The 18834-nt window shown below is 36.0% G+C and overlaps 1 protein-coding gene across 1 annotated transcript in view; it reads right to left on the reverse strand.

Moving 5' to 3' along the window:
* SPON1 (spondin 1) overlaps positions 1 to 18834 on the reverse strand; it is a 204437-nt gene that overhangs the window by 145195 nt on the left and 40408 nt on the right. Inside the window, exon 3 of the mRNA XM_069803959.1 lies at positions 17184 to 17317. Within this exon, the coding sequence (XP_069660060.1) occupies positions 17184 to 17317 (134 nt within the window). The remainder of the gene's footprint in view (positions 1 to 17183; positions 17318 to 18834) is intronic.

The raw sequence follows: 18834 nt of genomic DNA on the forward strand, positions 1-18834 counted from the left end.
CTTATCAGACATTGGTTTATTTCTGTTTAAAAGGTCTATGCAACCTGTATGACACCCACTTGCACAGGGAACTCAAAGACCTGACTCCTCTGGGTGTTCAAGAGAAGCAAGAAAAGAAAGAGGCAACCATGCCCCCATTTCAGTCTGTAGGCTGCTTTACTTGCTATGCCAGGACATGGCAGAAAATAAACCACACTGGCAAAGATTACATTTCAAACGTTCCCACGTATGCTGCTCTTCACCAGTCAAGTTCCTTGCTGTCACTGCTTGACCTCTGTTCGTTTTGCCATTATTGCCCAGCAAGCATGGACAGCTGTGACACAGTAAAAAGCATATTTGCCCTTTTACAATATTTCTTTTAATCTTTATATCCTACACATACTCCCTTGTACTCTTGAGCCACCTTCCTCCACTCCAGGTTGGGGGGATAAAAACCCCATTTTTTTATATATTGTATTAAAAAGCAAAATAAGTAAAAGCTAAATATCAGCATGAGTGCCCAGTTAATGAAGCTTGAAAAAATTCCCCAAAACTTTAGAAATATTATTCTAAATCTTTAATATTCTTAAGGGATTCAGGAAGGAAGGAAGAGAATTTGTAGATAAAAACAAAAATATCAGAGCTCGCATTCTCCAACTATTGCTTTGGAAGAGGTGTCGACTAGCAATATACTGAAGTTATATTTTAATGAGTAAATTATTTGCTTGTACAAACAAAAATCATATGTCAAGAGTGACATCTTAACCAGGTCCACCCACTTGTAAAATACTGATTACTGGGTAATCAGTAGTGGAAATCCAAATTGGGATAAAGTATTTGATGTTTTCAAATCCAGAAAAATCATCACCTCATTTCAGTTGACAGGAGCCTGAAGGTTAAAAGCGCCACAATTAACAGAACAAATTAACACCCACTGAAACTAAGCTAACTTGATTTGATATTAAAATGCTTAATACTACTTCTTAAAAGAGACCTTAATATTATGAATGTATTTGCCTAGAGAAGTTTAATTTTGATGCAGTACCTTTAGTACTTGAGGATAAGTCTGACACTACAAATCCATGGGAACTGGATCTGGAACCATCAGAAGAGACTTGCCATTTCCTTAGTGCAGCTGAGACATATGTTTCAGTTTTCAAGAATTAATACCTGTAACAACTGAATCTCTTCTACCTGGGCTTTTCTAAGAGCTTTTGCTGACAGCTGAGACTGCAGCCTACTGAACATTCAGACAGCTAGTACCAGGAGATACTGGTTGTTTACACTGAAAGATATGAGTGCAGAGAAATGAAAGAGAAGAAAAGACCAATAAAAATAAAAGTGATCTATAGCTTTTCCACTTTCCTCATTCTGAAGGTACAGTATATGGGAATGGTATTTGAGGAACAGCTGAAAGACCACCCTACTTGTGCAACACATAGTTATCTAAGAATGATCAATTCATCGATGAAATTATTCTACATCATTAGAGAGGTTTTCACCAAGCTTCTCTTACTCTTTGTTCAATGTCTGCTGCAACAAGTTTGCGGCTGAGGACAGTGTTAGGGTAGTGTCTCTAGTTCATACAATTGTTCTGATTGCAAAAATTAGTTGCAGTATGGATTTGTAGCAAATATTGTTGCAAAATTTTGGTACATAGATTTTTAGAGAATGTAATGGCAAGGAACCTGTACAGCACAGTATTTGCTCTTCCTGCTTCAGCCCTAAAAATGCCAAATTCAGTACAACCTTCTTGTGTCTGATTAGCTGCCACACCAGTAGCACTGGTAGCAGTTTTGCTACAACAGATAAAGCAAGCTGGCCTCAGTAATCTATGAATACATAAAAATATCCATACGAGAGCTGTGCTCTTCAGCCTATGTTTGGGAATGCTTAGCAGCTCCTTGGACAATACAAAAATTAAAAAGTCACATGTACTGCCACTCTCATGATGCAAATAAGATGTGTCCTTTAAATTATACTCTGCCAGGATCGTTGACGGGAAGCACAGAGCTTCCAATACTTCTATTGCTCTGTAGATATTAATATTGAAGAACCACAGATCAGCCTCAGAAACTTTCAGTAACCTGATTTCTTATATTGTGCCCTTATCAATATGGGAACAGAAGGTCAATGCCCAATCATCTACAAACAACACCTACACATGGGATTGAGGAAGATTTTGAAGGATTTCAGTGCAAAGTTACTGCACAAATCGCCTTTGGTTCACTGGTGGAATTTCAAAGTATATTGATGGAAATGGTGTCCAGAGCATGAGCGCCTTGAACCTGAATGGGACAACATACAAGGAACACTCTAAGCAGGTCAGCCCAGCAAACAGACTACAGTAATCCTTGAAGTTTAAAGACAACAAAAGGCTGGGTCGATTGTGATTTTACCTGATTCAGATTATTGTGTGAACGGAACATCATACTGTATGTTTGAATAGGTTAGGAGAAGGTAAAGGCTGGGTGAGAGCACTATTTTTTAATAAGGACTGGTGCAGAAGAGATTTATAAGCATGGGAATTGCCATGGGGATCCGTTGTGAATTAGACATCTGAAGGCTCAAAGGTGTAAGAATCAGGAAGCTGAACGAGATTGATAAGGGAGATTCAGCAGCTAAATCAGCAGCAGACCTGGGACACACGAAGTCAACAGTAACGGTGGTTACTAGAGCACAGCAGAAACAAAAGGACCAAGAAAGCAAATAGAGAAAGAGTTGCTAAACATGCTACATGAAAATCGGAAAAATACTCTCAGGGTTAAGGAAATAGCAATGTTGAAATGTACAGAAACAGGTGTTAGGAAAAGAACATAGGAAAGGCAAGAACAAAGTCTAGTCATATCTCTTTGCTGCAGCAGTGGGTTGTCAGACTGTGGATGTGATTACATAGAGATTATATATATTACCTCCCCAAAACAGTCTGGGGTAATGAAACTCCTTGGAAGTGACTGATTCCTTCTCAAGGTGGTTTGAAGCCTTTTCTACAAAACAACATACAGCAACAGGGAAAGGAGAAAAACCAACAGTATCAAGAAGCCTTTTGCCTCTGTGGGGCTCCTGAAGTCTTGTTGACGTAGATAAAGGTCATCATTTCATGGAGGAAGTGATTACAACTATGCTTAAAGGACCAGGGATTAAGCAAAAGCTACACAGTCTGTATCTCCCTCAATCATCAGGACAAGGGGAGCACATGAATAGAACTATTAAAGGAGCATTGTGAACAGTAGTAAGTAGTAATGGAAAGGATTAAGATGATAAATTACCATTCATGTTAGCAGCTTTGAGAAGCAGGCATAGACTAAGAGCTGGAATCCAGCCCTACCAAGTTTTATTTGGGAAAAAAGTGCAGTTAATTAGATGCTTAACTTCATTAAAACTCCGAGAGAGAGATGTTTTAACATGGATAATTGAGATACACCAAGTGCGATTAGAGATGCAGGAGGAAATAGAGCAAGGGATCAGACATTGTAAAGACAAGCAGGGGTGCTCCTTCAGGTATGTGCATGGGAAATAGGTGAATCGATTATGTTTTTGAGATTCACACCCAAGCAGTGCAATTTAAACTTTTCCAATGGTTGGTTTAGATTCTGAAACTGAAGCAACAAGGAAAACAAATCTCCTGACCTTCGAGACAAAAAAACATGGGTATACCTGTCTGACTTTGGTTTTTTATAGCAGGCAGTCATTTGCTCTCACCAAACAGTTACACAGGAAAAAAAGACAGAAAAAAATACATGCTTTGATAATTAAACACATACAATTACCAGATACACTGATGTTGAGGGTGTTTTGAAAATCTAGGTGTGACCTGCAATGTTATGCTGCTGTTGATTGTGAGATGACACTGTTGAGAACTGACTGACCGTCTACTGAAATCAATTACCAACTTCAGTTTCACTTAATCAGAAGAGAATCACAGCCTGAATTTCTTCTGATGCATGAGTAGCCACTGGAAAACTAGAAAATTATAAGGACAGCACTTAAAACTTAATTCTTGGTGAGCCAAGTGGCTTACTGAAAAAGACAATGCTGAAAACACATACCTGAGAACCTGTGAAATTTGCCTCACCTTCACGAGTTTAGATTTATTTTATTTACTTGCCAGAACATATTTAGTACTTTTTGAGTAGAACTATGTGTGCAGAAATACAGACCACTGCTATAAAACTAGGAAGAATGGAGAGATATTTGTGTTTCTTCACTATATTGAAGACAAAGTTTTGCTCACGATTTATTCGGAGAAATTAGATAAATGCCTATTCATTAGCATTTGTTATCTAAATTAACTCTGATGAACAAGACAATTTCTTTATGAACCATCATGAAATGGTGGTACCTTAATACATAGCGTTATCTCTGCACTGTGGAACGTTTTTCTATCCTGTATACAAGTTCCTTGTTTCATCGTATATCTACTTCAGGAAACAACTGCAAGGCAATTGCATCACGGGAGAGCACACCTTTTTTTCTATGTACAGAACAAGTGTGTATTCCATTTTCAGAGAAATCTATGGGAAGAAACATTATGATAGGTAATCTGTAGAACTTAAATGAGTTGTTGGTACATATTAAGGGTATCACCAGGCTACATACACTGTCTTTGCAGGGAGTGAGTGTCAAGCCCATTATCCTCCTAATGAACAGAGATGATTCCTTCTCTAGACACAGGCCACTATCTGCAAGCCTATCCTTTCTGCAGCAAATGAAAACCCAGAAACCATTAAAGAAATCAAGTGTGCTTTCTGGTGCATTTCAAGACTTTAAACTACATTCTGCTGAAGCAGTGAACTGACTGAGCAACAAATGCATTTCTACAGGAAAGCAGTGCAAAAAGCATTCAGACTGCTACTGTTCAGATAGCAAAGATACTTAATGCATGTCTAATGAAGTAGAAAAGATAGAAAAAGTGGGTACCTAATTACTGCAAGGAAAAGAAAGGAATGGCCCACACAATTATTGAATTTAATATTTCAAACCTTTCACAAATCCCTTTACTTATCCCAGATAAGTAGAAAGACAACACGAATCAATTCAACAGTCAATTTACACAGAGAACAATTCCTTTCCTAGGTGGCTTTTTCCTTTCATACTTTCTAAAGAATTGCAGTAATACATGTAGCTGCCTCTTTAAGGAAACAACTCAGAATTGATTTTGTGGTGCTTCATAGGAAAAAAAGGATCAAGATAAATACCGTGTTCAGGTTCTGAGACCCCTAATTATATAATATGTCACTCTTAGAGAGTCTCCAGTTAATATATTTAAATCCACATGAGACTTTAAATACTATTCAATATAAGTAAGGATGGCAGAATCTGACACTTTGTTAATTCAGCCATTTGCCTCTCATACTGAAATATAGCTGTGCTTAAAATTTTAACTGTAAAATGTGCTATGCAGAGGTGTTCTAGATTTTTTGTGGCCATGCAGACAGTTCAGCAAATATTGAACTCTGCATGCTAGAAAAATTTTGCTACAGAAAATTTCATACAAAACAGCACACCCAATATAGCTTCTTAAATTTAACTGCAGATTTGCTGATATACCCTCGTAGAAATATATAATCTTGAAATACCTGAACAGATTGTATTATGAAGAAGCAAATGACCAGTAAGATGTGCCATCTTTATGACTAATTTAAATGAGACTCTGTAACACCTAAGAATTGCCAAAGTGTTATAGGATTGAGACCATACACTGCCAATTTCAACTCTCGGCTGGGTCTATAGACATTTTGAATAACGGAGGATCTTGCCAAGATATTCTAACAGCACATTTTATTAAAGCCTCCTAGCCACTGGGCACATACTGGATAAAAATCACTGGTTACTAAAATTAAAAATGAACCACATTATGTTACTTAGCTTTTTCATTAGCTCATTTCGTCATTACTGGACCCAATTTGTCCTTCACTTTTTTTGATGTGAAATGAGAATACTATTATACTACCATAAACATTACGTTTGTATGACAGTGGTGCCCTGGTTTTAATATAGAGACAAAAATCTCTTTATCTGTAAACTGTAGAAATAGTATGACATTTTTATTCATAAATAAAATAGATATTTTAAAAATGTAGCACACTACATTAAAATAATGCCTTCAGTTCCTAACACAAGACAAATCACTTCCTCAACATGAGTTACCATGTATTGAGAAAGCTTAATTACAGTTTGTGCAGTTATAAAAAAAACTGATTTAAAACATTCAGTAATAAAAAATGAAAACACTTTTGATGTCATCAATAGTGACTCTGCTTTATGTTATGAAAGGAAATCAAATTATGACTATCATGATTATTTCTATTCCTTTCCTCTCTTTGTTTCGTCTCAAAAATTGACAATGGCATTGAAGTCAAATTAAACATCTGTTTGTAAAATAAACTGTGAGTGCTACTGACAGCTGCTGCCGAATGGCAAATGTTCTACAGCTGTCAGGCTCCTAAATTAACAATGATTTTCATTTACAAACAACAAACAAAAAGAAAATCATGGAGTAATTTTTTTTTCATCCCACTACTTGAAATTTATGAAAATACAGGCTTTACTAGAGATTTGGCCAGAAAGAAATCAGAGTTTACTGTTTTATTTCCTTATTTACTGGGAGCAAAATTCAGACAAAATTAGGTTTCAGTGCAAGATACTTCAGAGAACTTCCCTCCTTACATGTCTTAAATCCTTTTGCATTTCCTCCCAGAATATGTAAACAGATGTAATAGTTCTTTAAGGATTTATCTCTAACACAAATTTTGTCAATAAAAAATACTATTGAATAAAAACATTTTCTTGATTTTTCATACATCTCTTTAGATTTGTAAATACACAGATACTTCAAACTAGCAGATTTTTTTTCAAAATTTTGTTTAAAACTCTTACATATTAATTACATCAGAATTAGATGGCAGAAATTTTTAGACAGCAATGTTCATATGCTTAAAACAAATGAATTTGCTTTTTCATATGTTTAGAACTCAGCTGGAACTCACTGAAGAGTTTCAAGTTCACTGCAGTTATGCATACATCAGTATTTTCATTAATAACTTGAATGATGGAAGAGAGAACAAGTTATTGACTGCAGACAGTATCAAGCTGTAATTAAATAATGTTAAACACAAAGTCCTAGTTTTAGATAAGAGTTATTATTTGCAAAAAGACAGAAAGGAAAAAGCCAATGAGAGAAGTATTTGATAGTAGAAGAAGGAAGTCTAGTGGATCAGAAGTTTAACACAAGTAAATACTATTCTCTTATGAAAAACAACAAACACTACAGTGGAAGCACTTTCTCTATGACCCTGTGGAGTCACGTCAGGCATCTGTAGGATTATAATGTCCTGTTTGGGGTACCACAATTCAAGGATATGGATCATTTGGAGAAAGACCAGACAAGACTAATGAGAAGAATCAGATACCTAGAAGGGGAAGAAGATTGAAGCAGTTGGGGTTGAGTAGCCTAGAGAAAAGAAGACTGAAGGAAGGCATGGGTTGAAAAGAGGATTACAGCACCTGAGAATAAGGGGCATCAGAGGAATCATTTTAGCAAAACAGACAGTAGCAATGACAGGTAAGTATTGGCACCACTTCCTTATGGGGACTTCCAAGGCTCCACTTTTAAGAACAACAGAGGTGGACAGGGGCAACTCAATCATAGTTCATCCTATTGTCATACTGTTGTCAGACAGTAAGACTTGGGTATTTCACCGAAGTCCTAACATAATTTGCTATGGCTTCCCTATTTATCTTCAAGTTTTGTATCAGAAATTAGAATTACTAGAAAGCACTATACCTGACTTGCTACTCCATATGATTTTTCCAAGTACACAATTTAAACACATAAGTATCCATAGAACAGCGTTGAGAATCTAGAAGGACCAAGAAATTTGGCATGTATAATTGTCAAGAAATAAAAATGAAAGTGTTAAATATCCTATATATCTTTGCTAAAGTACCAAATGACAATGCAGTTAATGTCTGATCAGTTCTGTGTTTGAGTTTGTGTCAACTGTTAACCTTAAAGATTAATCTTAATTGCAGTATTTCCCCAGAAAGTCTCAAGAAAATGCAATGATGATCAAAAAGAGGACAGAGATCAGTGTCTTATCATAAAATGTTGTACTTTTCTAATGCCTGCATTCATACCCTGCTGCACAAAGGACACAATCTTTAATTTTTTTGTAAACCAGCTTGTTTTACAAAAATACAAGTATTTGTGCAAAATAATAGCCATATGGACCAATGAGAGTAATTGTACGTTGCTTCCATTTACCACAAAATGTGCCATAACGCTGATTTTTTTTTTAATATGAAATTATCATAGGCATTTCCAAGGTACAGTGTGAAACAGTTAAAAATATTATCTTTCATAATAAAGCCATAACTACATTCCCCCTACAACGAGGGGAAAGACCATCATCCTCTCCTTACTCTTTTTTCTCCCACATTGTTTTTCTATTGCTTTGCACTCCTCAAAGAATAAACCTATCTTTCAGTAGCAAAACCATTAAGCTGCTTTGCCACACTATGCCTTTGCAGACAAAACAGCATATGAATGAATCTAGCTAGATTTTATAGGATTACTATATTAATTGTGCTGTAAAAAAGATTATTTAGAAAAACACAAAATTATAAGAAAATCCATTTACAACACTTTCCAAATTCATGTGCTCCCATTGTGAAGTTAAAGAAATAATATTAAATCTGTGAGAAAATGAAAGTGAAATGGATTTTTGTTTTAAATGTAGATGTGTTTAGTCAGTAGATCCAGGGGGCTGCTACTGTATATATTCAAATGCAAATATGCATTTTTACAATCTAATATTAGAGCTGCTATATATATAGAAGCTATATAGAAATGCAGAAGGTTATTCTTCCTTCCTAATACAAGTAAACTCTCTGTGGGTGTTTAGCCTAAAAAATGAAATACAGGGCAGTATGTTAGTTACATTGCAAAGTTTAAATTTTTGTCCTATTTGTTTAAAAAAAAAAAGTAAAAAATACCTAGATGAAGAAAACATTTAAATTATTTTTAAAGAATTAGAATAGTGCAATACTAACATAAAATATTCTATCTTGCAGTGTTTTATAAAGAGTCACTGGCCTCTAGTTGCTTTTGAGGAAACAGAAGCATTGAAAAACATGTTGAGCTGTATATGATAACCCACTGTGAAAGATAGGAATGGACCCAAATCTGCTAAATTCCAATCTATGTCCCTAGCCATTTAAAACTGTGCACATTTCTGTTACATCAGCTCCTAAAAGTGAAGAATGGGGAAAAATGAAAGCAAGTCAAAAGAATCACGTATGGAAAATTAGTACATTTTCTATGTATCAGAGATTGTATTTGTTCTAAGGGCTGTTAGGATGCACAGAGATATCCGAGATTGCTATCTTAATTGTGTAGAAATACAGAAAGCGTCTACACAAAATATATTATTTAAGCTATGCACAAAGACATATTAAGCTATACTGCTATTATCTCTATCAAAAATGAAGTTCAGAAGCTACTGCTGTTGTCGTGTGGTAGTTAACTGGAAGATACAGATTTTTTTTTTTAACTATTAGTATAGGAATTTTGATCATTTCTCTGCATGCAGAAGACTCATTAATTCTACTGGGAAAAAATCAATATAGCTATTTATAATACAAGAACTGTTATCTTCTATTGTTCCATAAACAGCATATAATTGTTACCAAGAGCTTTAGCTAGGCAAGGAAGGCAGATTGCTCTCTATTTTTCCTTGGCCATTATATTTAGTCATAATGGAAAGCTTTCAGTAAATGCTTTGTAACTGTGCTCAACTGTTCCAGTATTAGTATTCTGATAAAGAGTCAGGTAAAATTGTTGACATCTAAGTATCCAGACAATCACACAGGAAGACTGAAAGGATAAATGGAAAAGACTGAATAACAAGCTTAATATCCAATTCAAAAAGCGGGGGGGGGGGGTGGGTGTTTGTTTTTACACTTTGAATATTTGGAGGCATAATTTTACAGTGAACTCCTCATAGCTCTTCAACTATGTACTAGTAGCTCATCTGCTTCAAAATAAACAGTGTGATTTTTCAATAAGTACAAATCCATGAATCACCTTTTCAAGAAATAAAACCCTCACATATTCAGGAATCCTAAAATAGCATGCAAAAACTCATCATATTTCACATTTTGTAACAAATAGGATGAATATAAAGAATGTAAAGCATTTAAAGAAACACCCAATTAAGCACATGGAAAAAAACTTGAGCTATATATTACTCAGGTAAGTATCCCCCCAAAAATCAAGGAAAATTGCACATATTGGGGTAAGTACAGCCTAGCAAAGAAAAGAAAATGTTTTAGTGGTGGGTGAAAGCATCAGGGAGCAGCAAAGAATCTACTTATACTGCTTAATCACCTTAGTCTAATAACTTGAATAACTTAAAACCTTGCCCCACTTCTCCTCCCTCTGCAGCCTCATAAGTACTGACGAGGAGCTTGGCACAAGCCTGAAAAGTAACACAGAAGTTTGTCAGGTCTAACTGCACATCATTCTTTTTACTTTATTGGTTTTTAAGTTCAATTCTGTGATCATCTGTCAAATGTTCCTTTTATATGACCGGCAATAATTTCAGAAGCAGCACTGTAGCTTCCACCCATTTAAAGCAGTCTGACTGATGCAGACCCACTCTGTAGCTCATTGACAACTGGAACTTCTTTCTGGTAGGAGCAAATTTGTGCAACTTGTTTTTGTGACAGAGAATCATATCATCAACACTTTTAGTAAGAGAGATTAGTTCTGAAATGCATTTCATTCTGACCATTTCAATTTGGCATTTCTGATAAACATTTTTCTTAACGCACTATTATTGAGTTGGTCATATATTAATTTACACACCAGAGAAGCTGCTCTTGTGTTTTGTGGGTTTTGTGGGTTTTGTGATCCAGATGCCTTGTGCTCTGTTTCTGGCCCAAGGACTCTGGTTGGATGTCATCATGAGTTTTGACTGTAGGGAAGAGATTTGGCTGCATATCAAGACAGTTTCGGTATGTATACGTAGTTATGAACTCGTGGGGTTTTGTGACATTTGGTTCCTTTGCATTTGGTTCTTCTTTTAGTCTTTCCAACATCACATTTTAGCGTAGTGTTTACTCAGAGTGAGATGCCAAGTGACCTGAATGAATATAATGCTTGAAGTTACAAGACATTAAAAAGTACATGTTCAAAAAGCTCTAGCTGGAGTTCATTTGCCCTCAGAACTTTGCAGGCTCAAGAGCAAGACGACTGCCAGAATCCACACAGAGGTTTGAAACTGAGTATTGTATCCAAGGTGTAGACCCATGGACTAGAACTGAAGTTGTCCTCATAGGTATGATAGCTTTGCTACAATAGCACAACTACCTAAAAGATTTTGCCAATACATACTTGATGTACTAAGTATATCATAGTTTTTATTTGGAAGACTGCAATTCTCTAGAATTTCTCTACTCTCTGACTACATACAGGCAAAACCCAATGTAATTAAAATAATGAAGAGAATTACATATGCAGAAAAACAATAAGTTTCACACTTTTCCCCGAAAATTATAAAACATTTCCCTGAAGATGGCTCAGAAAACGTTTCCAGAAACAAACTGCAGAGACGTTATGACGAATACAGTGGATTTCTGCAAGTAGTAATGGTAATAAACACTATTTACAGATAGCAGATTTTAATTTGTTGGTTGTTTAAACATGATATGTATAGCAGAAATAAATAACTTGTCAGCAAGAACTTTTGTTACATTTACTATACAAGTCACATCCATTGCCTGAGAACTCAATTATTCAATGAGCCAATCAGAGAACTGTGGTTTCTTTTCCAAAGGGTAAATTGAATATAACTTATCTGCATTTGGCCATCGTTTACTACATTAACAATTAATCTCAGACTCAGCGAAAATCACCAAATGCTAAAGGAGGAAAAGATAATTACAATCTAGCAATACTTGACTCTTCATGAGATCTACACCAGCTGACAGATATAATCAATTTGGATATTAACAGGATTCTCCCTACCATAAAATTTTAATATGTGGCAAGCTAAGACAATTTACAAAATTTTCTTCACTCTTGTTTTATATTACAGAATTCTAGAAGTACTTGCAGAAAACTATTTGTTCTGTATTTTCCATCAATTGCACAGGTCAGACCTTTACCCACCTGTTCAGTACCACACTGAACAGAGACACTTTATCTTGAGGAATACAACTAACCAGTCAGAATCTAGAAATTGAGTGCTAACAGCGGCCTAAAAGAGGTAATTCCCCATCACTACTAAGAAACTTTTAATAAACACTTATAGTCTTTTTTTTGTCAGTGGAATAAATCACTAATTGAAATCCATATTTAAGACTTTCCTTGTTAAACTAGATAAAATCTCCATTAGCTGGTTGGGTTTTTTTACAGAATTAAACAGTCTCCAAATATTAGCTGTCAGATATAAAAACAAAAAAATGTAGGTGTGCTGTTCTACTTTTGCTGAAAAGTAGAACATGCTAAACCAAGCATGACAGTCTACATGCAGAAAATGGTTTAAAAAAAAAAAGTTAAAAGAGTTTTTAGACTCACTTATTATGAGACACACAAAATATTAAAACAGATTGACCAAGTCAGGGTTTAAACCCCTGAAAATGTCTCCACTTCCATGTGATAGTATAAATACCACCAGGCGCCGCCACTGGTCAATTGTCTTTATAATTAGTTTTTATATAAATTGCACATAGCAAAAATAATTATAAATTTCTCTCAAGAAAGTTTTAACAGTAGGTTTTCAAAGATGCTAGAAAGCAAATGCATTCTGAAGAGCCCAGAAAGCTAGTAACTAAGCTTTAAAACAGAATCTTTTATCAAATGATGAAGAAAATGACCTGGTCCTCCCATATTGCTGCATGGCACCTTAGTGTCCAATCAATCACAAGAAACAAGAGAAAGTAAATAGGGATAGAAAGATTAAATGCTGCATTGTGAACATGAAAACAAGTAGACTGCACACAGCTTGACAGCTCAGAATGGTCCAAATAGATATCTTTAACCACAGAAGCAAGAAAGATATTGTAAGCACTTTCCTGCTTATGGTGGTATTTTGGTAGCTTCTGAAGCTAACACAGATGCTGAGGCAGCCAAGTGAATCCTTATTGCTAAGTAAGATCTGAGTGCATTCTGTTGATTTATCTTTTTACAACAACTTTGTTCCACATAGCAAAACTTTCTATTCAAGTACCTAGTGCGGTGATGAGGCTGACTATACTATCTGACAGCCAACGATGCACTCCATTTTCATTAGGTCATTCTAAAAATCAAGGTGCTTAAAATTGTCTTGCAGTGTCTGGGGCCAACCCCAAAGTGATATGCTGTTTCTCCATTCCACCCATCTGCAGAAATAATTTTAAGAGCTGCTATGCTAGAGTCTGTGTACCTTCCTATAATTGGATTTAGCTGCGCAATGTTCCTAGCATACATCAGGCAAGCGGAAAGAGGGCTTAAATCTTGAGGGTCTCCCAAGCAGTGTGTAACATCTAAGCAATTTCTGTCTTGTGCCTTCAGTGAGACTCCAGCATAGGCTTAAACATTTGGACAAATAGAGCCTCACTTATTGTTTGCATCCCAGAAGTACATTCAGTCCACTGGCACTTTCAGTAAAGAGTCTGGAAGGATTCAAACCTTTAGGCTATTTCGCTGTCATCACTTAGTGGGAATGAAGAGAATGGATGAATTGTTCTTGACTAAGCAATTACAATGCAACATCATCTGTTAATCCTTTTCCCTCTTCTTTTTCCCCCCAATTCTAAGTTTTCACACAGAAAGAGTTGTTTTAGAAAGCAAAGCAATGATAAGTCAAATTCAAAGGTATGTTTATTCTCCTAAACTTTGTATTTTGCAGTCACCCAGAAAGCTAGCATTACACACATATATGCTCATGCCAAAAGTTTTAGCATCCCTTACTGAACCCTAGAACTACAGATTACCATTTGCCTGTGTCATTTTATGCTTGTCACAACCAAACCGATCACGTGCACTATGCCTAGAAAGCATTGAGAAGACTACTAGCCAAATGTGGGTAATCAGGTGTTTCTATCAAACGTATCAGACCATGAAAAAAAAAAAAGTGTTCCCAAACCTCAGTACTAGTCCATGAAAAACTTCCTGGAAGCCCCTATACTTAATTATACCATTGTAAATTTAGAAAACCCTAATATTTGGCACTAAAACCATAATAAGTTTTTATGGATCAGCTATGTTTAACTTGTGACTACGTTTAACTTTTCTATTTAATGAAGTCAGTAGACCAGGGCATAGTGAAAAGGAAAAAGTATATCCTTATGATTCAGAACAGGCTCCAAAATGCTGCCATTCTGTTTTGGAAATGATAAAACAAAATGATCAGATAGTCTCCAAGGACTGAAACAGATGTGTATTGATAGTAAAAAGCTACTTGCACTCCATCACACAGAGAAAAAAGAAAAATAGAGGGCTTTTGTTTCCTCTAAAGTTCAAGGTTTCAGAATTTTTCCATGATGAGTATGGACTTAACTATTTAAAATAATAACTGCTTTTAGACTTTTGTTTTTATTGTATCATTAAAGCTCTCACAAATGACAGAATAATTTTGAAAACTGCATCCAACAGTTCTATGCTATTCTATGGGACCTCACCATAAAGAAGGTTTATGAAGACTGCTGACTGTAAACTCCAATTCAGATGTGGTCAAAGCTTTACATACAAAAGAAAAAATGTAAATGTTGTTAATGCCAAAACCACATCAGTGATTGCTATGTAGGGTTCCATGGAGGACTGCACTGCAGCGCAAACAAATGCCACATTATGATGTTAATTTCTGGCATCAGCGACTCCTAATAATGGTGACTGTTTCATTCTTTCTTTGAACTGTCCTTGGGAATGGAGCAGTTGCTTACGCTCTGAGGTCAATAAAGCAACCATTGGGAGCAAGCTTGTATTTTTCACATATTTTTTACTGGAAAGTACCTAACAACTTCCTTTCACTTTCACCAGCACACACATGTAAGATACCCGCAAGGCACTGTAAATAGGCGGTCATAACACCAAAAATTTTTCCATTCCCCATGAACTTCAATTTCTAAGATGTTCTTTTAGCTGCCCAAACAGATTATGGGAACTGGTGCCAGTCAGCTAATCTAACTCTATATTGCCACTTTATTGTTTTGTTGGCCCGACTGATGTACATCCAGCAGTCTGAGAAGGTTGTATGCCACTGATATACTCTGTACATTCTTTAAGGCAGTGACAATTTCATACTTTTGCGTGTATAACATCAGAACTGCAGTTCTGACTGTGTTAATTTCTGGAGCATCTCTGGGGTTTTCTGCAATAATGTGTGTACTTCACAGTGTAAAAACCAGAGTGTGGAACATCCAGCATGACTTGACCAGCAGAGAGGAGAGAGAAGAAACATTTACCAAGGTTCCTGCAGTTGGTGGTACTTTACTACATTGCTTTGCTGACAAGGCCTAGGCAGGCCCCTTCAGTCACTTCAGTCCAACTTCAGTCACAGATGTTTTAGTTTCAGTGAGAATAGTATAGGTCTTGGTTCTTTATTTTTGGTGATGGCAATTCTACTTAGGACAGTAATAAAAAAAAAAAAAATCCATCAACTTGTGTTATTGCATATCATTATTGGATTAAAGTTTAAATCTTGTATCTTTAAAAGGATGTATAAAACATCATCACCTTATTATTACACTACTGAAGTAGTAAGTGCCTCAAGCAATATTTGTTATGCAACTAAGAGGGAGGCAGTCCGAAGGGCAAAAGCAAATAGCTTTACTGATAAACAGCTCAGCAACACTAAAAGAGTCTTCTTGATCACTGAAGGAAATCTCAAAAAATTCCATATATAGACTTTAACACACAACCTGTCTCGCCATCCAGCAAGCAGCAGGTTTCACAGTTTTACTGCAGTAGGATATACACTTGCCGGTCCTAAGCTTAAGAAAAGACTGTAAGTGTATTCTTCAACTGCTTCAGTGCACGTTAAAATAGACGATCTTAAACAGAATTATTTTACTGATACCAAGAGACAGCAGGTAGAAGCGCACTGCCAAAGATTTGAGGCTGTTCCACACCCGGTGTCAGGTTTGGGGCTAGATCACCCTCACAGATGTGGAAGAGAAGAGTGTTTATCTCTTGCACCAACCAGCAAAAGGAGAAGGAAGTGAAGCACAGGGTGAGAGGAGAGCAGCCATGGACCAGTTTTGCTGGTGGCAATTTTGCAGCCTGTTCAGAAATCAGTTGCAATTTTAATAACACATTTTCCTGAATTGGCCTGAACTATCTTCAGCACAACCTTTGTGTTAGCATCTCCTTAAAAGGCTAGAGGTGTTTGGTGGCTGTAAAGGCATCCCCACTACTGATAAGACTCTTTGAAATTCTTTGGTCTACTGCAGGGCACATCTTAGCAATTGCGAAGTCTTATCCCAGACATAGATTCAAAGTAAGCAAAGAAATCCCAATGGTTCATGCATATTTGACCAATCTGTCCTATTAAATATGACAAGCAAAACCTTATGAGACAGGACTGTTTCTCTGGCAGTTTCCTCTGACAGTCTTCATAGTAAGAAGTGACTTAAGGTTTCTACAGACAAATGAGTGGCCATAAAGCAAAGTGCACCTACAGAACAGTACATTTGTCTGTTGCTTGAAAAGCATGAATACAAATGCTTTAGAAATAGGTTGTAGAAATAATAGGATTGTTTACATCAGTAAATGATCACCACCTCTAAAATGAAAGCAGTCACCTCTAAACAAATAGATCTGTTTTTACTGGTAAAGGTCCATTTAGAAAATCCTGACTCTACAGAAAGTTCCTATTATTCATCTCAACTAAGATCGTGGTTTTTACCCAAATCTCAACCAGATGGATGCAATTTTGATCTTAAAGGTTCAGGATTTTTAGGTGGAAAAATGGCTGAAAGCCTACCAAGTTCAATTAGGGTTACCAATTCCATGGTTACTGAAGGCTTGGAGTAACTTTTGAATACCTGGGCTTTAAGTTGCTAATATTTAACAGTGCGAGTAGAATTATCCTTGGTCAAGGGTGTCAAATGAGAAAAAAAGCATCTAAGAACTCTACTAGTTCTTAATCTAATAAACATTAGATTCATTAACTGAATTTTACTTTAATGATTAGTTTAATATGCCTTGCAATACTTACTTCAGAATTACACAGCCTGTACCGGTAGGAGGAGCCGTCCAAAACACTTGAATGCGTGTCCTTCTCCTAGGTGTGCTCTCAGTAACAGCAACAGGACAATTACTCATGAACTGTGTTTCTTCTTCATCTATGATCTAAGGAAATATAAAAAGAAGAATGTGAAAAGATAAGGACGTACATAGCCGATGTCTCTCCAATATGTTTTGTCAGTTCATGTTTTCCTTCAGTAGGATTATTTGTAATACTCTCTGCTTAGCTCAGCACTACTTTGGTAAATTTATTTATAACATGGAGATCACTCACTGAAATGAAAACAAAAAGCCCACAAAATAAAGATAGAGGAATAATTCAGTTCTAGGTGAACAGAAGTTAGTCCTTTCTGAGCATGGCTGCAAATAACCTTTTTTGTAGATCCTGATTACTGGAGCTTCCTGTAAATGTTAATGAACTGTATATAATAAGAGATGCATAATTTCAATTTTTTTTATATTACAGCAACTGGTTAGGAAAGGTGAAACATGCTAGAGAAGAAGGCATTTCAGTTTGTTTAGTTTTTGTTTGCTTTTTAACCTAACCTTTGTTTAAACAGTATTATTCTTAAGGTATCAAAAGAATCTCCAGGTCAAAGGAGGTAATATGTGAATCAATCACCCATAATTCAGAGACCATTATGTAGTCCAATCTGCACACATTTTTCCTTTTTTTGATTGATTGATGTTTAACAGAAAGGTTTAAGTGGTATAAGTCAACACAAAACCAGAGAGGCTGATTTGGAACTGGTGTTGTTCTAAGGATTTTTCTCAAAGATGTCTGTGACAAAATAGCTTTCTCACTACATATGTACTTCATGATTGTACTTTAAGCCTTCTGTTCATCAGATCTCAAAGAAAATTCATCAGAAGCTGCCAAGTTTTATTTGGAAGCAGGCAATGCTATGATATTGCAAAATTTCTCTTCAGAATTACTCAGTGGTTGACTTTCATTCAATGAAGCCACAATTCACGCTACATTGGGTCAAGACTCAGGCAACGAATTATAAACTTTACCATTTTGAGAAAGAACCTGTATTTATCAATTTATAACAAGACTCAAGTCTGAAGGAGCTTTTTCAGAATTCTGGTACTAACAACAGACACACTTTTAGGGATTACAATTACAAAAAATCTTCTGGCAGTAAACATAAATTTAAACAAGTATTTTGACAAAAGAGTACTATTTTACATTGGGAAAAAGTGGCAATATCTATAGTTTGACTAGATCTGCTTTAGTGGGCAGGCATCCATGTTGTCTCGCCCGGTGATACTGCCAGCATTCCCAAACATTTTTAGCTGAGCCAACAAGCATTTCTAGTTTTCCATGGCAGAATGAAGGGGCACTGGCCCAGAGGAGTGCTAAGAAACTCTGTTTAGCTGGTCAATAGGCTAATGGTTAATGAGTTTTAAAACTAAAGCCATTAATATTCTTCAACTTCTTTAATGCTTCGTAGAATCTGTGTAACTACACACAAAGTGTACAGCTACTACTTTGCTAGATTTTAATTAACATAAAGCATTGGATCTAGTGTAGGCTTAAGCTTAAGCCCTGCACATTTTCTGCTTCCACTTGATACAATTTAATGCACTTAACTCAAGCATCAAGAAAATCCCTAATC

Source organism: Haliaeetus albicilla, chromosome 16 (genome assembly GCF_947461875.1).
Source record: "Haliaeetus albicilla chromosome 16, bHalAlb1.1, whole genome shotgun sequence".
In the NCBI taxonomy this organism is placed as follows: Eukaryota; Metazoa; Chordata; class Aves; order Accipitriformes; family Accipitridae; genus Haliaeetus; species Haliaeetus albicilla.